Source organism: Aythya ferina, assembly GCF_964211825.1.
Source record: "Aythya ferina genome assembly, chromosome: 15".
Taxonomy (NCBI): Eukaryota; Metazoa; Chordata; class Aves; order Anseriformes; family Anatidae; genus Aythya; species Aythya ferina.
Window position 1 is genome coordinate 8,638,826 of NC_140314.1, and position 20,785 is coordinate 8,659,610.

General features: G+C 41.7%; 3 protein-coding genes across 4 annotated transcripts in view; 2 read left to right on the top strand and 1 right to left on the bottom strand.

The window, feature by feature from the left end:
• The window catches only part of TMC5 (transmembrane channel like 5), a 31,348-nt gene extending 30,015 nt beyond the window's left edge, over positions 1-1,333 (bottom strand). The window contains exon 1 of the mRNA XM_084536655.1: positions 1,131-1,333. The gene's annotated coding sequence lies outside the window, so the exon portion shown is untranslated. The remainder of the gene's footprint in view (positions 1-1,130) is intronic.
• On the top strand, positions 142-15,635 carry TMC7 (transmembrane channel like 7). The gene is made up of 16 exons (XM_084536661.1): positions 142-386; positions 630-864; positions 3,533-3,681; positions 4,027-4,194; positions 4,398-4,483; positions 5,016-5,161; positions 5,790-5,937; positions 7,506-7,676; positions 8,831-8,988; positions 9,919-10,033; positions 10,542-10,639; positions 10,949-11,132; positions 11,980-12,110; positions 12,383-12,538; positions 13,292-13,370; positions 14,458-15,635. Exons 1-16 carry the CDS (start codon positions 329-331, stop codon positions 14,515-14,517), a joined length of 2,142 nt encoding a protein of 713 aa, XP_084392787.1. The 5' UTR covers positions 142-328; the 3' UTR covers positions 14,518-15,635.
• A 334-nt stretch (positions 15,636-15,969) lies between these two features.
• COQ7 (coenzyme Q7, hydroxylase) lies at positions 15,970-20,370 on the top strand. Of its 2 annotated transcripts, XM_084536775.1 has the most exons (5): positions 15,970-16,248; positions 17,239-17,353; positions 17,461-17,600; positions 18,995-19,063; positions 19,762-20,370. In XM_084536775.1, exons 1-5 carry the CDS (start codon positions 15,985-15,987, stop codon positions 19,837-19,839), a joined length of 666 nt encoding a protein of 221 aa, XP_084392901.1. In that variant the 5' UTR covers positions 15,970-15,984; the 3' UTR covers positions 19,840-20,370. The 2 variants fall into 2 exon arrangements, with proteins under 2 accessions (XP_084392901.1, XP_084392902.1); XM_084536776.1 differs by lacking the exon at positions 17,239-17,353 and having other exon boundaries at positions 17,427-17,600.
• The last annotated feature ends 415 nt before the right edge of the window (positions 20,371-20,785 follow it).

Below are 20,785 nucleotides of genomic sequence, written 5' to 3' on the forward strand. Positions count from 1 at the left end.
CCTCACACCGCGGGGCTCCGCCGGGCGGGGACGTGAGGAGAAGCCCCCCCGCCGCCACCACCCCCTGCCCTCAGCCGGGGACAGCCGCTCCCTTGGGGACAGGGACGGGGACGGGGATAGGGACGTGAACGACCCCAACCTCGGCCCCCCGACCCCCGCAGCCCAGCCTGAGGGCGCCCCCTTCGGGCGAGGCGCCCCACGGAGGCGGCCCGGAGCGGGAGCCTCGCCCCCGCCCCGCCAGCGGCCCCGGCCCCGCGGCAGCCTTCGCCTCACGACTCCGCAGCGCCCGGAAACGGCAGCGCCGGGCTGGGGCGGCCCCGGGAAGGCGATGAGCGGCTTCGGGGTCGCCGGGGAGCTGCCGGCATGGGGGGCGGACGGCCGCAGCGGTGAGAGAGCGGGGACGGGACGGGACGGGACGGGTGAGGGCTGCGTGGGGACGGAGCGGCGGCGGGCGCCCGCGGGGAGGGAGCGGGGAGCTGGGGGAGCGGGGTGAGGGAGCAGCGCTGCCCCCGTCCCCCCTCAGCGCCCCGGGGTGCCGGCGGCTGTAACGGGGCTGCCCTCCTCGCCGGCCGGGTGCCATGTTTTGCGCGAGCTCTGCTCCTCACCGCCGTGCTTCCTCCGTCCCGCAGAGATGTTTTTCCCCGAGGAGGCGCACGCCGCGGCACCTGCGGATTTCCTGCAGGAGCTGCCCAGCTACCGCTCCGTGCTGAGGCGCCGGGCCGGCCCCGGGGGCGGCCACGACCCGCAGGGCTCGCTGGGGGCCCGAGCTGGAGAGGCCCGGGGGCCGCAGCCCGAGGGAGCCGAGCTGGACGCTCGCCCCCTGAGGGAGCACGCCTTGAGCATCGCGGAGAAGAGGAGGTTACGGTGAGTCTTCACGCGTTTTTTGACTTTTAAAAAAGTTACACGCTGTTACACGTACGTGTATTACACGTACGATGGGAGGCAGAAATAGAATGGGGTTTAGTCGGCCCTGTGGGGCGCGGCTTTGAAAAGAAGCCCCCCAGGCTCTTCCCTCACAAAACAGGGCTCCCTGGCACATCCTCACCTGCAGAGGTGGGACTGGGGGCTCTTGGCTGGCATTAAGGAGCATTTGACCAGCTGAGCTGGAAGAAAAGAGAACTGCGAATTACCTGCTGCAGACAAACATGTTCCTGGCTTCTGAAACGATTCACTTCCTTCTGTTGTCTTGGGGTTTTGCCCTTTTAAAGATCATCTGTCATTAGAGTTAGTCCCTTCTCTCTCTGCTGTGCCTGCTGTTGTTCCTCATTCCCGTTGGCAGTTTTCTCAAATACACCATGCTTTCCCTAATGTGTCGCATTCTGCCTGGAAAGAGCTTTTTGAGACTTTTTTTTTTTTTTTTTTTCTCTCACCCTTTCTTAAATTGTTGTTGTTGTTGTTTTTTTTTTTTTTTTTTTTTTTTGCTGTGAGCAGTTCCTTGTCCTCTGGTGGTAGCCCTCAGCTGGGGCTTGTGTGCTTTGCCCTGCCTGTGTCTCTTGCTTGTAACCTGTCTGTTGTCTCCTGTCCTGCTGCTAGCCTGAAAGCTTTTCTGGGAAAAGAGTCCATTACTTGGTTTTACAACATTATTGTCTAGGCACATTTGGACCTTTAGATCAGGTGCTTGGTAGTTGCGGTGATGAGCTAGGGGAGAGGTAAAAGTACAAACAGATGCGCCACAGAAAACTATTGCTTGCAAGAGCAGCTGGAAATGGGAAGGACCAGGTAGGGGTGGCTGAACCTGGGTAACAACTCTTGCAGCCTGCCTCTGGAGTCAAGCTTAACGCTGCAGATGGTACGCAAGGAGTTACAGAAGATCTAGATCATGGTAAAGGAACGTTCTCCATACACGGAATTTTATTTGAAGTTGAGTGTATAAAGCTTGATTCCTCAGTTAAAAAGGAATTGCAGTTCTGTGGCCATGGTGCTTGTTAGGAATGGAGTTGGGATGTCCTGAGCTTGTTGACAAGTTTCTAATGCCATGGGATTCTGGTGGGGCTCCTTGGCTCCTCCACAGATCAGTAATTGTGTGTGTATTGTAAGCAGCTGCCAACACAAAATGCTTGATATAATAAATGCTGAATACTCAGTGTCTGGAATGAATATGCAGCCCACGCCTACATTTAAAATGCAAAGCAAACACAAGCCAGATCGTTCTGTGAAGTGTTTGTTTAAAACATTGCATGCTGTAGCCTGTAGTTTCCATACAATGAAACCTTTTGTGAGTATTTACACTTAAAAATGAGATCATCTGCTGCTTTTTGATAGCCGCAAGCAGGGTTTAATCAGGTTTCCTATCCAAATCCTAATTTCATGTTCAGCTGAGTGGAATGAAATTAATATCACCTTAAGTTATGGAAACCACATCAACATAGAGCACATGTGGCAATAGCTGTGGTCCTGACACAGTACGCTGTTCAGTGAGTCACTTATGCATATAAATAGAGTTTTGTACCAACTATTAAAAAATCAGAGCCTTTGTCTTCTGCTCTAGTGCTCCTTCCTCATGGGTACTTAACTGCTGCCCTTCTTCAGGGGTGTCAGGCTTTGGAACAGCATTTGCTGCAAACACATCAGTTTTCAAGCTATGTTTCTGGGGGGGGCTGTTTGTTTTTAAGGTTTCTTAAAACAAAATGCAAACAGTGAGCAACTCAGAATTCTCCTTGACACTGTTGCTGGCCACGTAGCAGTTTTTAAACTGAAAATGTATATGCAGATTGTATAAAAATCTACAAGGAATTATTGAAAAATCACCAAAAATTGCAGACAATTTGTGGTCATCTTTGACATTTGTTTGCAGATTATTCTTAGAATGGTTTACACCCATACATATTTGACAAAGAAACAATTTTTCAAAGTCATTGAGTTAGCAGTTTACAGTGAATTTTAGGAAAACCGAATCAGTAAAAGTTAATAATTTTTAAAATGCTTGTTTTATGTTATGCACTGAATTTAATATTGAAACCTATTCATAGCTTTAGATAAGGTAGTTGTTTTTTTTACCCTACAACATGTTTTGACCTTCATTCTGATTTTGAAATCTCTTGATTTCGTGATTTTCTAACAAAAATGTTATTTTTCTATTTTGAACAGCTGCATTTATAATGTTGTAAGAGGGAAGGTAAATAGTTTATAGAGATAAAAATTTTAAAACAGGATGTCTTTACTAACATGCTTTTGAAGAATTTTCTCTTCCATTTTCAGCCATTTGTGAATATGAGATTGTTGACGCTGACTTCTCAAAGATCCTGCCAGGAAGTACAGCTACGTGTTTTTTCTGTGTTGTCCTATTATCAAGTTGATTATTTTTTTTCTAAGAGAGGCAAGTGTTTTCTACGAGAGGACTTGCTATATTTGAATTAACCTGATAAGACAGTTAAGAAGAGGAACAAATGGGGGCAACTAGCATACGTTACTCCAGCTGCTAGCACTGTGATACCCCTCTGAAGGCTCCAAGCAGGCTCCGCTGCACTAGGTCCTGTTACATGCAATGAAAAAGTATTTCTTGTGCTCAGTAATTGTATTTCGTCTTTCTTAGGGATTATCAGCAGGCCAATATAAAATATTTATCTGGATGGAATCAGTGGAAAAGAACGAGTAGTAAATCATGGAGAAAAGTTCTCAAGGATATCAAGGAATCGTTATCTTACTTGCAGCTTTGGCGGCATGATATTCACAGCATAGAAGGTATTCACCTTCTTTTGGTTTCTCCTCTTTCAACTTGCTCTTTTATTAGTGGTTTTACATGTCAGATGTACCTGTATGGGTTAAACAGTTACCCTCATTACTGGTGATGAGAAAGTGTTAACTGTATAAAACAGGATAGATAGAAATATAATGGTGAAAGTGATTAAAAAGTCACATTGCCTTTTCCATTTCTAAAAGCCCACAGTGCTTAAAACTGGCTTTAGTAATGTTTCTTTACTACTGCTATATTATTATTGTTAGTGTAACTGAAATTCTAATTTGTTTGTACTTTTCAGTGATCTTTATCATCTTAATTAGTAATACACATGCTTCTTTTATTCCCAGGGAAATTTGGTACTGGCATCCAGTCCTACTTCTCCTTCCTTCGTTTTCTGGTCCTGCTGAATTTTTTAATTTTTATCCTGATGTTTGGTTTTGTTACCTTTCCCACTGTCATCTCTAAATATGGAATTTTCAACAGTAGCTTTGCTAAAATTTCTCCAAAGAACACAGGTAAACATCTTCTCTGTGTACTGCTGTTGTTTGTAAGATTTCCCTATGCCTTTAGTTTTTCCCTCACCCACCAGGACAGAGAAATACTGTGTTGTTTTTATTTGTTTGTTTCCTGTAAGAACATGTCATACTTGAATTAACTTGGTCTGGCAGTTTAGTGGGCATTACTATTAGAGTGACTTTTCCTGCTTTTCTTTTAACAGACTCTCTCTGCACAGTTTATACACCTAGTGGTAATAAGGGACTTGTTTACTTCTATACTTACCTCAAAGATTTGCTCACTGGAACTGTAAGTAATTTCATTTTTTTTCCCTTAAGTTTCACATAACATGTAAAACACAAAAATATTTTACTTGGAATTTACTAGGAATTGTGCTTTGATAATTTTCAAAAATGTTAAGGCATAGGCTCACTGGGTAAAATTAGCATTTATCCCTTACCTGTGAGAAGGGCATTTTTAAACAGATTTTTACTGAGTGTCAAGCTTCATTGCACACTGCAGCCTGTGCCTCTCTTCCCCAGCTGTTAAATGGTACATGATCTAGAGCATGCCTCCTCTTGTGCTTTCTGTAGCTTATTAGTGTCCCTGTCACAGTGCTGTTTGATTGGAGAGGGGAGGGATTTTAAGTATGGAGCGTCCACATGACAGTTAGAAGCATGTCAGTATTTAGAAGCTACAGACTGTTGTAGCTTGCTTGTGGCCCCAACAGAAATTTTAAATTTACAAAACACTTGGTTCAAACCAGGTAGGATTGAGCCTAGCAGTCGTTGCTACTGTTACAAATTCTTTTTTTAACAGTGTTCTTTGCATTTTCTCACAGGGATTCCTGGAAACAACAAGTTTGTTTTATGGCTATTACGCAATAGATGCTGCCGTGCTCCGTAACGTGAGATACAACTTTCCACTAGCATACCTGCTGACTACATTTGCCTACCTTGCGCTAAGTCTTGTCTGGATAATAAAAAGGTAAAGATGTGGGTATACTTCATTTACTGCTATGTGTTGCACAATTTATGTTGCGTTCTCACTTGTAGGGAACACTGAATTACAGAATAGTTCTATATGGAAATGGAGAATCTTTTGAGGTTGCAACACCACAGTGGCCTTTGCCTGTTTTTTGGGGAGCTGAAATGGGGAGTAAGGGAGAACACAACTCCAACGATATTTTATATATGTAAAAATAGAAAGAATGAACGTCGCTAAACGGCACAGTGAATTAACCTGTGTTGGTCTCAGTTGTCTTGGGTTGCTCCAGAACCACGCAGTGAAATTTTCTCAAACTCAATGATACAATACAGATATTCCTGGTTGCTCTTAGGGAATTATTTAGGCTTTCAGCTAGGTTGCTTGAGCTGTAGGGTTTTTGTGTTTTGGGTTATTTTTGTTCCCTGTGGCTCCAGGGAAGTGGTGGAGTCACCATCCCTGGAAGTCTTCAAAAGACGTTTAGATGTAGAGCTTAGGGATATGGTTTAGTGGGGACTGCTAGCGTTAGGTCAGAGGTTGGACTCAATGATCTTGAGGTCTCTTCCAACCTAGAAATTCTGTGATTCTGTAAAATATGTCCTGAATGAAGTAAAGTTGTGCTTTTCCTTAGGTCTGCGTCAGGATTTAAGCGGAGTTTGGTGCATGATGAAGATCAGTTTCAGAGCTACTGTAATAAAGTCTTTGCAGGCTGGGACTTCTGCATTACAGATCTGAATGCAGCACGGCTAAAACATCGCAGCTTGCAGTACGAGCTCCAAGTGAGTATCTAGTGTATTTTTCTACAATTACCGTTTAATATAACTTGGATGACTAAAAAGAGATGTGTGTAATTGTGCAGGTAATGGAATAAGGATAAGAAGGATTGAAGTAGTTTACACTGGGAACCAGGGAACCACATCCTCTTGCATGCTTTCTAGGTAGCTAGAACTGTGGTATAACGTGACAAGAGTTGGTACTGACATTGAAGGCCCTTCCTCGATTCACTGGGGACTGAAGCCAAACCTGTTTGCTGTTTATCTGCCTCTTCCTCACACTCCAACCACGCTTCCTGTGTTAGTTTCTACGTAATGAAACAGGAAAAGCTATTCTAGTTGTGGGCAAAAAAAAAAACCTTTACTGTTGGGAGTCAGTTTGAATATGCTGGATTGTAAGTCTGCAACGTGTTAGGTAGTTGTTAGGAGAGGAATAACATTCAGAAGGGATACTTCACAAATTCAGTGCATGGTTGTCATAAGAAGATGCTAAAATTTTTTCACTAGCTGTCTTTGACATATGTGCACATTCAAAATACTGAGGGAGCTAATAAATTTACCAAGTATCTTTAGAGAGCTCTGAAAGGCTTTTTGGGTGAAGCCAGTTACCTTTTTTTTTTTCTTTCCTATCTGTACACTGGAAGTGGAGTGAAACAGTGACCTCTAAAAAAATATTTCCGCCTCAAGCCACAAAGCTGTAATTATCGATTTCATAAATTACAGTGAGTTGCTTTCTGCTCCAGTAAAGTTCAGTTGCCATCTTCAGGGTTTTGTTTTTGTTTTTTAAATCTTACAGCCAGAGCCACATAGGCTCTTACTGCATTTTTGCCTCAAAAACTCATATCTTAAAAAAACAACCAACCACCACCAACAAAAACAACAAAAAAAAAAAATTGTCCCTTTTGTTTGAAGGAAATGTTTGAAGTTCTGTTTCTTTGTTAAGTTTTTGTTTTCTTTGAAATACTATTTGAAGGAAATGAGTCCTCAGAAAATACCTGGATAATTTGGCTTTGTCCAGGTTATGTTGCCTTCACAGGCAGTACTCTATTTTCACATGAGTTAAGATGAAATATACAAAGTTTACATGACTAGTTTCTCCAGGCTGAGCTTGTTTTTCTCTGTGTCAGCTTCCACTTGACCTTCACAGAGCAGAAAAAGTTTGAGTCATAACTTACCTTATGGAGATGAGCAGGCCGGCCTGTTTCAGAGTTTAGTACCAAGCTATCTGAGACCAGTCTCTCACAATAGACAAGCTGTCTTTCTCAAGAAGATGTTACTAATACAGTAGATGTAATAGGTTACAAGTTGCTTGTCTTTGGCTACTGGGCCCCCAGACTGAGGAGACAAACCATGCTGGGCTCCCACAGGGAGTTCCCATTCCTGCGTGGACATGTTTGTGGCAATGAATAGGCACTCTCAGTTCAGTCCATTTGGGCAGGCTGTAGAGTGACCCTCCTAGAACAGGCTATAGATTTGCATATCACAGAGCCTGAACATCCCAGAGGTAGAATATACGGTGTCAAAAGTTATATCCTGCATCAAAAAATGAAACTTTATTTTTCTTTTGTTTGTAGACAGACTTGGAGGAAGAAAGAATTAAACGAAAAATAGCTGACAGGACAATGAAAGAAAAGCTACGCATCTACTCTCTGAGAATATTTCTAAATATAATTGTTCTTGCAGTTTTATTGGGATGTTTTTACTCTATTTATAAAGCAACTGCCTTCTCTCAAGAAAAGTCCAATGTAAGTATCAGACGTGACCTTAGGACAGATTCAATTAAGTGTGGTGATTAGAGCAAGAGGAAGTGTTGTGAAAGCCAAGTATCTTAATATAGCACCTTTCACGTAATGGATCTGAAAACACTTGCTTTCTAAAAGGCCTATACTTACTAGTAGCAGAGAGTGAGAAGGATCAAGAAGCATGTGCAAGAAAAAGCACAATGATGTCTTCCTCTGATGCAAAGGCTTCTGTCTCGAGTGCCTTGGAGCAGCTGAAAAGAAAAGCAGCCCTCGCTTTCCTTGCCATGTAACTGTTCTCACATCTGTGATCTGCTATACAACCACTAGTGTGTCTGGGCAATGAGCTGACTCAGGGAACTGAGTCAAAACAAACTTCATTATGGTCAGTTTCTTGATCTGGTTCACTGTTCAGCTGCAAAAACAAACAGTAAGGGAAGGGGAGAGCAAAGATTATGATCTGTATTGTGGCTTGAGTTACAGCTGTGTGGTGAGACAGGAAGTCTTGGAGCAGGGAGTGCTTTGCAGAAGAAAAGGTTCTTGCATCAGTAGTGTAAAGAATACAGTTGTTAGCATGTTCACCCCTGGCAGGACAAACAGATGGGAAGAGTGATTCAGAAGCAGAACAGCATGAGCAAGCAGCAGTTTAACAGTTTCACAACAGTAATTGAGCTCTCTGTAGGACTCCAGGGTTAAAGGATCCTAATAGAAATGGAGCTTTATGAATAAGAGTTGATATCTTGACTTTGCCTAAATTATTAGGTAGAGGAGCTTGTTAAAATAATGGGAAAGTCGGGGAGCTGCTTGGCACCTGTAAGAATAACTTGAAAAGTGTTGGCATTTTGGCATAGGTCTAAAAGCTGTTAGATTTAGTGCTAGGCTAGGTAATATGGCCACATGCAAGTCTTGGTGAAAACAGTCTCTTCCAACAGAAGCTTTGGGGAAGCACTAAAATATTCATAGCAGAAGGAAGGGAGAAGAAAGCAAGGGTGTGTAGCAGCAAACTGCAGAAACGGCAGTGGTCAGGCTTGTTCTAAATATAGGAAGAAGCTGAAGACAAAACAGGTGCTGCCTGAGTTCTGGGTAGGTATCTGAAAGGAGCACAATGTCAGAAATGTATGTGTGCATGTAGTCTCATCTTTCTCTCATCTCTTGTACAGAACGGCAGCAATACGGACTTACAGACTAATCTCTTAGTTCAGTATTTGCCTTCAATGGTGATCACGTTGGCCAACTTTGTTGCTCCTCAGATCTTTTCAATTCTGATCAGATTTGAAGATTACTCACCAGCCTTTGAAATCAAGCTGACACTGTTGAGGTAAAGATGGTTTTATTGTAGCCTAGGATGTTTGAACAAGTTGTTCTTGAGAGGTTAGAGATATTGTAAACATTCCAGTATCAAGACACAGAGAGGTTGGACTCCCTGCAGTGGAGGGCCTGGGCACTGTAAGCCAGGCAGGCATTGTTTGACTTAAGTTTCATTGGAAGCTTTCATTTAAAATCTGGAAACAGTCTCCTGTTTGGTGACAGTACAGTGCAGCCATTTAGTGTCCAAGTTTCTCTCTGTTCCATTTAGCTGTGTGATCTGGACATCTTCAACAGTCTGAAAGTTTGTAGGGAAATTACTAGAAAGTGCTGCCTGCAGAGCTGTCAATTCATACTGCTTTATGTGCAGCAGCTCCCTGGATGAGCAGTTGTGTGTGCACAGCAACCAGCTTTACTCGTGCTACAGTGCTATACAGCAGCTCAAGGCAGAAGTTAAAAGTCTGGGGATAAAAGATACCTTAAAGTGACAGCATGAAGAACTGGAATTTGACAGCTTAAGGTAGTAAGATCCAGACTGAAGCATCTGAACTCTGGTCAAGCCCCTGTGCTTTTTATTTCTGATGTGGCTTATTGTCTCTGAAGGCCCGAAGCCACTGAAGAGGAAAATGCTGCACACAGAGTTGTCATCTGGCCTCTCAAACTGTTCTTGAGAGAATAGCAGCCCACTGTGGGTTGAAGGACTGAACTTAAAGGACTGATCTAAAAACAATACTGTGAAAAGAAACTAAGGGACTGTAGCCTGAAGGTGAAAAGTGATTTAACCTGTTACTAAAGAAAGCAAGCTTTATCTGCTTGGTTATTTCATTAAAGCTCTCGCATTCTGGCCTCTGTGCAGCTTCGTTGGGCTCCTATGCAAACTGAGTCAGGTGCCAGAATGGCTGTGCTTTGGCACTTTTAAAATTGGGTTTTTCTTTTCTTCCAGGTGTGTCTTTGTGCGGTTGGCCAACATTGGTGTTCTCTTGTTCTCACTGTGGAGTCAGATCCATTGTGACGATGACAACTGTAAGGCCTGTGGATACAATTACAAACTTTATCCTGTAAGCAGATTTATCTTTATTTGCAAGTTCAGATGATTAAAAACAAAGATTCTTTTTCCATGAGACTTGCTTGTTTAGAGCTATTCAGATTTGGACTTGAGGTTGTCATTCATGTTGTACTTAGTGCTGCTGCTTACTGCTTAATGCACACCAGTACAACTCTCATACAACTTCCATTTATCTAAAACCCCAATGATCTTGTTCCAGTGACAGGTTATTTAGCTCAGACTTTGTGACTGACATGAAGTTTATTTGAGATAGCTGTGTTTTGGAGATCGTTGTGTTACTGTCTTTTTGCTTCAATAAGACAAATTGTATTCAAAAACAGACAAAAAGCGTAGCTTGGAAGCTCTGAAAACACTTGAATGCTCTAGAAATGTGATTAATACAACTTGAACTATATTAGTGTTAACTGATTGAAAAGTTTGCTGCTGTAGTGACTGACAGATTTTATTCCCCACTTGTTATTAGACTTAAAATCCTGTTTTTTCCTGACTTGCTTTTATAGTGCTGGGAGTCTGCAGTTGGGCAAGAAATGTATAAGCTGTTGATATTTGATTTCATGATAATTCTTGCTGTGACCCTTTTTATGGACTTCCCTAGGATGTAAGTATTTCTGCCTTTTGAGCGTGCTTTTGCAAAAATGATTTATGAAATGTTTCTTTTTTCAATTATTAATTTCCTATATTTCTAACTCAATTACGAAATTTAAAATAAAACACACTTCTGGCGATTTGAGTACTTGTTTGCTATTCAGATCGATGTAGTTTTTGATATTTTAATCTTCTTTAGACATTTTTATTTTGTGTGGTCTAATGCTTTAATGCTAAATTTCTGTATTCCAGATATTTCAGATGTGTTAGAATTCAGCTGAACTCTAGAACTAATTATGTTTTTTTGTTTGTTTGTTTTTAGGTTGTTAGTTACTCATTGCTCTTGGAAGCTAGTTCAGTGGTGTGGTTTGCAGGAATTTGGGATTTCTGACAATGTCCTGGAAATCATTTATGGACAGACTATCTGCTGGATTGGAACCTTCTTTTCACCACTTCTTCCTGCAATAGCAACTATAAAATACTTCATCATCTTTTACGTTAAAAAGGTAATGAAGGTGTGGTAAATAAAATTGAGCAGCACATCTGTGTTTTTTTGTTTTGTTTGTTTGGTTTTCAATACAGATATTTAATTGATTTAAGACAAACAAAACCTTAAAGACAAAACAAAAAAACGAGGATGCAGTATATTGGAAATGAGGTAATAGAATTCCATTTTCTGTGTGGTTTTTTGCTTTTAAGACAAGGTAGAATTTTCCTTTGAGATCAAGCAAAACAGCACCTTAATGGTGCGCATCATCAATATAATTCATTATGTTATTTTAAAAGAATATCTTTTTATAATAAAAGATAATATATAACAAATCATTGCAAAAAAAAAAAGTGTTTACCATCAACAGAGCTTTGAACTAGGACAAGATTTTGCCAAGCTGCTACATATTTGGAAGCAAAATGGGAAATGGAAGATGTATTACATATGAGATGTGATTTCAGTGTATCAGAAGCTTTGCTCTATGATTAGACATCTCCTGTGCAACAATTTCATATCGATCTCTTTAATTTTGACAAGAGGGGATGTATTCAATGAAGCTTCAGCAGATGAAAACTAAAGGATGCACCATAGATCATACACCATATGTCTCGTGTCATTTGGCTCTGTGCAAGTGTGTGAATCTCTCTCTGGATCAAACCCTTCCACAAAACAGGAGATGATGATTTATAGAAGAATGTAAATCATTTTTGTCTTATCCCTTCTCAGTCCATCAAAGGAATGATGGTTACTTCAAATACACTACCAGCTAGCAAGATGGGAAAATAAAGTTGGTGGGGGAGGTGTATTTGCGCGTATGTAGACAGATGTACCTGGTAACAGTCTTGCTCCCTTTTCCTCTCCAGATCAGCTTGATACACACACGTAAGCCTCCAGGTAGGCCTATCAGAGCATCGAGTTCCAATTTTTTCTTCTTGGTGGTGCTGTTGATTGGGCTCGTCTTGGCTTTTATCCCTTTGGGAATCAGCATAGCACAGTAAGTGGCAATTTAACTTCTATGAAGTTGGTATTTGCCTTAAGGTTGAAATTTCCCTAGAAAGCAGACACCACATACACTTGTAATAATAAATTAGAATAAAATATGCTTGCATATAATGAAGTCAAATTATTATGTAGTCCATATAAACATGGGTTTAAGATGAAGTACGCTTTTACCCCATCGGCAACAAGGTGATGGGCTTGTGTTGGATTATTTTGTCTTTACGTTTTGGTGTAGTATCTCCTTTCTGTTCTTCTTTTCTTTGACAGTATCCCCTCCTCTAAGGCATGTGGGCCATTCAGGAATTTTAACACTTCATGGGCAGTTGTTCCACATACAATACTTGGGTTTCCGACAGGTCTACAGATGGTCCTTAATGGCATAGCATCAGAAGCCTTTGCAGTACCCTTTTTTATGGTTGTCTGGTGAGTAGTGAGAAGACCTTATGTAGTCATGCAGCTGCATGGTTCATTTCCTTCCTTACTGAACTGGTCCCAAACAATTATTGTCCATCTGCAGTTAAAGGCATCAGAGACTCTATGAAGCCTCGGCTCTTTTGTCTTTGCCATTTATTCATGTTTGTCAGGTACTTTGTTCAGTTGGGTTTTGAATGTTGCTAAAAGTGGAGACTCTACAAACTCTCTGAGCAGCCTTTTCCAGTGTTTGGTTGCTCTTGCAGCAATATGGTTTTTCTTTTTTCTTGTGTTTAAATGGATTTTTTTTTTTCATTTCAGTTTAATCTGACTGTTTTCAGGCATTTTCTTCAACTTTTATACTTGAGAAACCATGCAATTTATCTCAGACTCCATCCAGCCTTTTCTTCTGAATGTGTTCTCCTGAATTGAACCTGTTGCTGGTTACCGAGGAAGAATCAAGTCCTCTTTTTTGTGTGTGTTTGGGCATGTCTGAACACAACCTGTAAAATCTGATAGAGGCCCTGCCTCTACATCTCCTAGAGCTCTGTCCTAGCCTGCTGACAACACAAATATCTCACAGGTCATTTTGAGCAAAGCTATGCCCTACCTAGCCCAGCTCTGTGCTGATTTTTATTTATTTTTATTTCCCCAGTATTTTTCTCATACGGACAAAACTGTATTTCCTCTGATCCTTAACAGCCTTTGTCTGATCAATTCTGTTTTGTATGATGCTAAGGTATAATGTTGGTTTGTTGTTCGCAGCCTTATTATGTTCTATTTTATTGCCTTGGCTGGAGCCCATAAAAGAGTGGTTGAGCAGCTGAGGGAACAACTGGTTATGGTAAGATTTGACCCACTATCTTTTCTGTGCCCCTGAAATTTTCCTTGTTGTATCAGTAATCAGGCATGCAGAGGAACAACAGTTTTCAAAGTCTTCTGGATATCTGGTTTTGGACAGGCAGTGAAGAATGTTTTACAGGTTACAAGGGAAAAATAACTGAAGTACAGAAGCATTTTTCAGTCTGGTTGGTTTGCTTAGCTATTAGCTGCAACTGTAGCCTCTAAGAAGTGCTGTTGCTGTTCTTTATCTGTTGTCTTGCTTAAATCTACCCATATGCATGTATTTTCCTGCCAAATTAGAACCTCAACCTTGTGGCTCCTGTCTGTTCCACCATCTTATACGACCTCTGTCACTGTTTCCTTCTCTACTGTCATGGACAGGCACCTAATTTACTACCCTTCTCTCCAGGCCTATATTTCTATTAAGTCACATCTGGTCTTATTCCTGACTGTGGGTCCCAGCACTACCTGCAATAGGTACTCAAGGTGGAGCAAATCACCACTAACTAGTCTTTTGGAGAATGTCACTAGTGCAGATATGCTTGTTTGCAATCATCAAAATCTGCTGCCATCTACCAGTTTGATATTGTCTGCAAACTGCTCTAGTCCAAATCTCACCTTTTTACTATTTCTCACCTTTTTACTATTTCTCACTTTCTTAAGAAAGAATCTGGGTTTTGTGAAGTGCTTCTTTTAGATATGACACTTAACAATCTGTCCTTAGAAAAACAGTGTGCTGGGAAGAGATTTTTGAAGCTTATAATGCATTTAGGAGCAAAAGCCTTGCTGCTCTTGCTTTTTATTTCTGTTTGCTCACTGTTGTTAGGCTTCTTGAAGGACATTTTTAAAGGTTTTGGGTCTGTCAGATGTTTCTGCTAGGCCCAAAGCAGAACTTTGAATGTGAGGTAAATGAATTCAAAACCATTGTAAACTTAAAATTGTTTAGGCAGTTGAGGGGATGTTGTTAACTGATAATTAGAGTACCATTTAGTGAGAGCACCAATTTATTCCTAATAAAGAAATAAGCTGTGTATAGGTAACTTGTACTTCTTTTTATCTAGAGTGTACTTTGTATTCTGTCTTTCCAGGAAAGTCGTGACAAGTTATTCCTAATCAGAAAAATAACAGAAGCTCAGAAGTGTACTTGAAAACCACAAAAAAGCCAGAAGAACTTGACTTCCTGACACTCCTGGAATCGCTAGGTAAGAAGAGAACATTAGCGTAATGTGAAAACTGCGAAGCTGACTGGAACTGTGGCACTGCATTCTCTGTCAGGAATACTTAACGTTCTTCATGTTGATTATGCTAGTAGGCCTTACAGTTTCCAAGACTGGAATGTTGTTTATTTGTACTGTGTTAGACCTGTCCAAAAATTGTACAGTAGGACACTTACTGGTGCTGCAATTTCAAGATTGGTAGGGTTTATGATACACCTGTTTTTTTCAGGTGTTTTGAGTAAAATGTAATCAGAACTGAAAGTTTTTTTTTAAAAAGCTTACACCGTTTTTATGAATTATACTTTTAAGAACTGAATTATACTTTAAGAACTGGTGAGGGGAGAGGTGTGATTTTACGTGTTTCCTGCTCACCATATAAAACCAAAGCAAAGCAACTTAATGTCAGCATTTTGAAATAGTCCATAGGAGAAGAAAACATGTAATGGGTTTGAAATCAGTTTTGTAAATTTTTCAAGAGACTTTGATATTTATTTTGCTCTGAGACAGTAAGGCCAGTTGAACACTAGATAAAATGGTTTAGAGAAAACCAGCAGAGGAGAGTTCTGCCTAAACACTGTGAATAGGGAGAAACCAGCAGCTGTCAGGTCACCACGGGGTGTCCCTGCTGCAGTCTCATGGGCACGGAGTAGCCTCTAACACGTGTAAGGCTTTATTACTTGCCTTCATTCATGTACAGATGTCTTGAAGCCTGCTCTTTTTGTTCTAAACTGTGAATATTTGAGAGTTATGCTATTTGTAGTTAAAAATACAGCATTCTGAAACTTATATGCCAGTACCCTTTAAATTCTTAGTTAATTGAGGTGACGGAGCTGTGTGACTCAGAAAAATGTTTCTAGGTAGCCTACTATTATTTAAAGATTGTTCCTCTCAAGAACTTGTGCAAAGAATGTGTACATAACTTGAAATTTCTGTCAGGACACTGGTAATTTACATGAGATACCATGTTCTTTTTATGGACTGTTTTGTGATGTTCTCTCTCTTCATTTCTGGGAAATTAACGTGTAATAAATGTCTTCTTTTTAAACCTAGTGGCTGACTTATTTTTAAGAAAAGTTCCGTTGACGCCGTGGGGCTTTACAGATTTATTTTTCCCCCAGTGTAGCGCTGGCTGTGGTGAGGCGGGGCGGCCCGGGCCCCTCAGCCGCTTCCCGCCCAGGCGCGGCGCGCGGCCAGCCCCTCAGCAGCCCCCGCCCCCTTAGCACCGCCCTCCCCACCCCCGTTTCCACGGCAACCAGCAGACGCCGCTTCTGACTGAAAGCCCCGCTGTCCAATACGGAGGCGCCGAACGGCCAATGGGAGAGCGGGACGGGGCGGCGGGAGGCCGGCCCGCGGTGATGACGTCAGCGCTCCGCGACGCGGAGCGGCGGGGTCAGCAAAATGGCGGCGGCCGCGGCCCTGGCTCCGGCGCTGCGGCGCTCGCTGGGGCGGCCCCGGGGAGGGCTCGGGGGGGCGCCGCGGCCTTGGCCCGCCTCGGGGGGAGCCCCCAGGCCCCGAAGCACCTCGGCGAGCCTGGACGGCATCAACAGGGCCGTGGTGGACCGCATCATCCGGGTGGACCACGCCGGGGAGTACGGCGCCAACCGCATCTACGCCGGGCAGATGGCGGTGCTGGGCCGGTCGGCCGCGGGGCCCGTCATACAGGTGCGGCCCTGCGGGCAGCCCCCGCCCCGCCACGCAGCCGCACGGGGAAGGTCACGGCTCCCCGAGCTGTGTGCCTTGTAGACGGCGGTTAGGATTATAAGGAGCGGGGGGCTGATCGGGGGGGAATTGCTGCGCGTTGTCCTGGTGCTCTGGGGAAAGCACTTGGAGCATAAAAAGAACTCTTGTGTTTCCTAGCTGTAGCTATCTTATCTTAGAGTCATAGAACGGCTCTGGTTGAAGAGACGCACGGGTCGTTTCGTGCCACCCCCCTGCCGCAGGCAGGGACACCACCCGCTGGATCAGGTTGCTCAGGGCCTCATTTGACTTGCTCTTGAATGCCTTCAGGGATGGGGCAGCCTGTGCCAGTGCCTCACCACGCTCTGAGTGAAGAATTTACTTTTAATCTCTAATCTGAATCTCCACTCTTTTAGTTTAAAAACGTTCCCCCTTGTCTTGTCATTATCCGATTGAGCAAAGAGTTACTCGCCATGTTTTTTGTGAAGCCCCCTTTAAGCACTGAAAGGTTGCAGTGAGGCCCCCCCCACCGCAGGCTGAACAGCCCCAGCTCTCTTAGCCTTTCTTTATAGGACAGTTTCTCCAACCCTCTGATCATCTTTGCATCCCTCCTCTGGACCTGCTTTAGCAGCTTTGCATCCTTCTTGCGCTGGAGGCTCCAGACCTGGACGCAGTGCTGCAAGTGGGGCTTCGCAAGGGCAGAGCAGAGGGGGACAATCCCCTCCCTCGGCCTGCTGGCCACTACTCTTGTTGCAGCCCAGGATGCAGTTGGCCTTCTAGGCTGCAAGCATACACAGTCAGCTCTTCACTTCCCCTTCTTGCACATTTCCTTTTTGTGATGTTAATAATGTTGCCTTTACAGTCATTGTGTGTGATCTCAGCTGTTTAGTTTACTCTTTCATTTATTACCTTTATTGGAAATGTTTAACTTTTTCTTTTGGTCTTACGCTTTGCTGTCATTTTTCTTTTTTGCAGCAAATGTGGAATCAAGAAAAAGACCACTTGAAAAAGTTTAACGAGTTAATGATTGCCTACAGGGTTCGACCTACTGTTTTGCTGCCTTTTTGGAATGTAGCAGGTTTTGTTTTAGGTGAGTTTGTCACGTTGTTGCTGGTTTTGCTTTATGAAATTTTTAAGTACTTAAATTTTTTACGTTGTTTCAGATTTCATTGCATATGTTTGGTACCCCAATCGCAGGGGCTGGAAGCGCTTTACTTGGAAAGAAGGGCGCGATGGCTTGCACGGTGGCAGTGGAAGAGAGCATATCGGATCACTATAACAACCAGATCAGAACTCTTATGGAAGAAGATCCAGAAAAGTACAAGGAGCTGTTGCAGGTATTTAACCATGACTTGAAAACTAGCATAACAAATTCATTGAACTACATAATGTGACTTGATTCAGAAAACAATATGCTGATTGAATTTGCAGCATATCTCTCTTTGTTCTATCATTTGGAATTCCAAAGTCAATAGGAACATTAGGATAAAAGGATGGCTGTTCCTTCAATAACACTAAATTGATCGAGGAACAAGATTAAAATGTAAGATTAGCTTCAGCATGCTTTCATTAATTCATCACTCTCCATTTGATTGGGAGAATTGTACTTAAATCTTGATTATTTTTAAATGAAAGGAAGGGTTTAGAGGAAAACAAAAAGAAAAAATATGTCTGTATAGTAACATTTTGCTTATACTGCATATGACTGTATCTAGTTTTGAACATTTCAGAGCATGAACGGGGCTAATGTTTGTTAGCTCTGCAAGAGAACTAGTTCCCAAGTACTTCCAGCATCAAACTGGGACACACTCCTGTAGGGTGCTTATGAGGGGCTTTCAAGTGCTGCATGTTCACCTCATTTGTGCTCTGGGTGGTGGGAGCTTGCTCTAGGGCCTGTGTACACATTTCCAGCTCTCTGCTGACCGTTACTGTGTTCAGCTGTGCTTAGTTTAATGTCTAGCCAAGACTGCATCCTTCCAAATTGTTGTCTCGATACCAAAATAGTATCATAAGTAATCAAATTGTGCTGATCTATGTGAGGAAAATATTGCCCATGAAAATAAGGGCTAAGAAGTGAGTGTGAAATACAGAGGAAACGTTGAGCAGCAAGGTTATTCAGAGTGTCAGTATGAGGAAGACCAGTAATAAAGGTAAAACCAATGCAAACCACTTGGGTTGGGACAGCACCTGAGTGTAAATTCTGAGCGTATCATTAAGCAGTCCTAATTATCTGTAGGTATCTCAAGAGGAAATTCTTTAAAACTTTACGTACTAGTTGAAAAAACTGAGGAGAAAAGTAGTGTTCTTTAGAGTATACTAAAGTGGACAAAAGCCCTGTGGAGTTACAGGAAGACACTGTTACTGATTGTCTGGCAAGGCAAGGACTTCAGTTTTTTTTAATTAAATTGTCAGTAACTGTTGTATGTGTGAAATTAGTGTTACAAGTCACTATGACTACAGGTTTTCTTAAAACATTGAAAAAGACAGTGGTGTACTAAACCATAGCTTAATTTTCTAAAGACTTTTTGAACACTTGAATAGGTTTTAGGGGTGATGTAAATAATCCCCTTCTTGGCCAATTGGAGGTTCAGGATTTTGAGAAGCTTTTGAGAGACATGAGCCTCAGATGCCAGTCCTGGTGTATACAACGGTCAACGAGATGTAGTTCTGTATTCTAGCTGCCTTGATTTTTCTGCAAAGTACATTTATTAATTAACTGCTATTTTTAAAGATAATAAAGCAATTTCGGGATGATGAACGGGAGCACCATGACATCGGGCTGGAGCATGATGCTGAGGGAGTAAGTACAATGTTAACTAATGCGTGCTGTTAGCAAAGATCTAGGTGTGACACTCTTGTCTTCCTTATTCAGTGACTGTGACACAGCTTTTTCTTTGAGAAATAGAAAATAAGGAGCTTGATATTCATAGAATCATAGAGTCTATGATTCTATGATATTCTTTCCTGAAGATAAAGACAAGAAAATGCTGACATAGCACGGCATCTTAGAGCTTTCATATTTCTGGAACGGTTTGAATCTGTTGGAACTCATGTCAAGTGTTAGTGATTGTGTTTTATTAAGAGTTGTCCTCTGGACAGTAAAGATCTTCTTTAAGTTTGAATTAAATATTTTTTGAAATATGGCTAATAAATGCTATTAATACAGTTGGAAAATTGAGGCATCATCTTGATAGATAAACACAACCATGGTAGAAGGGGTGTAATACTGAAGTATTTCTGTTTACTGAAGAATACTGTGCTCCCCTGAATATCAGAGGAGGAATGTGTAGCTTCCTCACTTGTTTGTCCTCTTAGCTTATATTTGTAGTGAAATGGAACCTTTATTTAGAATTAATTTTTATTTGGTTTTCTCTAGGGTAGATTAGGTTAAAATACAGGTGAATTTTTTAAAATGTTTACTATTCCTTATGATAGATGTAGTTCAAAGACAACACCACTCTACTAGGATCATTTAGTCTTTTATTCTTTGTTTTACAGGCACCAGCTTATTCTGTTCTGAAGACAGTAATACAGCTTGGATGCAAAGCTGCGATATTTTTATCAGAAAGAATATAGTGATATTTTCCATAATGTTTGTGGCAATAAACTGTGAAGCCAAAGATTATGAAAACTGTGGAAGACTAAAATCTATTTTATTCAGGCTTTTAAAATGTTCTTCATTAAACACCTGATTCTGCCATTGCGTTGAGTACTTGTTCAAAAGGTATCTACACTAAAGTCAGTTGAGCTAAATGTGAATGATGATAGAATTGGGTCTATGTGACTTTAACCTCCTTATTCAGAAACTGTTCACAAGGTGGCAGTAAAATATGTTGTATATACATGATTTATATATATGTGTGTATAAAGAGAGTTTGGATATATAGAACATATATATGCACGTATGAAAGTGGTAACTATCTTCTCTGTTGCCTTCAAATTTATATGTTCTTGAAATAAGCTGGAGCTCATGAGCTCATTTTAAAATGGTTAATACTGAATAAGTAGCATATTCTTGAGTTCTATTTTCAGGGTAAGTACATGAAGTCCTGGTAAGTATTTCTTTTCAGTTTCTCTTGAATAAAGATTGTTATTATAAGACTCTCATTTGAAGACTTATTTGTGGAGGTTTTGTTGTTTTGTTTTCTATTGGCTCAATTCTGAATTATTTTTAACTGAAGTTTTTCTTCCCTTGAATTTGTCCTGAGTGCATGCACTATCTGGGTATATACAGCAGGAGAGAGCAACTTGGAGCACCTGTGGAATTGCACTTAATTTTCTCTTACAGTTTTCACATTTATCTTTGCCTCTAGTCTAGTCTTCAGTGGTTCTTGAATAGAAAGCTGTTGCTTTCTCAACTTTCAAACAATTTCCACGTGCTTCTTGCTGACATCCTGCCATGGACTGATGGGAATGCACAGGACACACTTCTGCATATCTGCTCTGCTAAACTCTAATGAGATGATGAAAGTACGATGGAATTAGTATGCCTTAAACTGGTAGAGATGAAAAGGACCTCTTG

What these genes read in the sequence shown, in the direction of transcription:
- TMC7 (XM_084536661.1), top strand. Translation starts at nt 329, where the DNA reads ATGAGCGGCTTCGGGGTCGCCGGGGAGCTGCCGGCATGGGGGGCGGAC. An exon ending in TGATATTCACAGCATAGAAG is followed by an intron (nt 3,682 to 4,026) that starts GTATTCACCTTC and finishes TTTTATTCCCAG; the next exon opens with GGAAATTTGGTACTGGCATC. An exon ending in TTGGGAATCAGCATAGCACA is followed by an intron (nt 12,111 to 12,382) that starts GTAAGTGGCAAT and finishes TTTCTTTGACAG; the next exon opens with TATCCCCTCCTCTAAGGCAT.
- COQ7 (XM_084536775.1), top strand. Translation starts at nt 15,985, where the DNA reads ATGGCGGCGGCCGCGGCCCTGGCTCCGGCGCTGCGGCGCTCGCTGGGG. An exon ending in AGTACAAGGAGCTGTTGCAG is followed by an intron (nt 17,601 to 18,994) that starts GTATTTAACCAT and finishes CTATTTTTAAAG; the next exon opens with ATAATAAAGCAATTTCGGGA. An exon ending in TGGAGCATGATGCTGAGGGA is followed by an intron (nt 19,064 to 19,761) that starts GTAAGTACAATG and finishes TTTGTTTTACAG; the next exon opens with GCACCAGCTTATTCTGTTCT.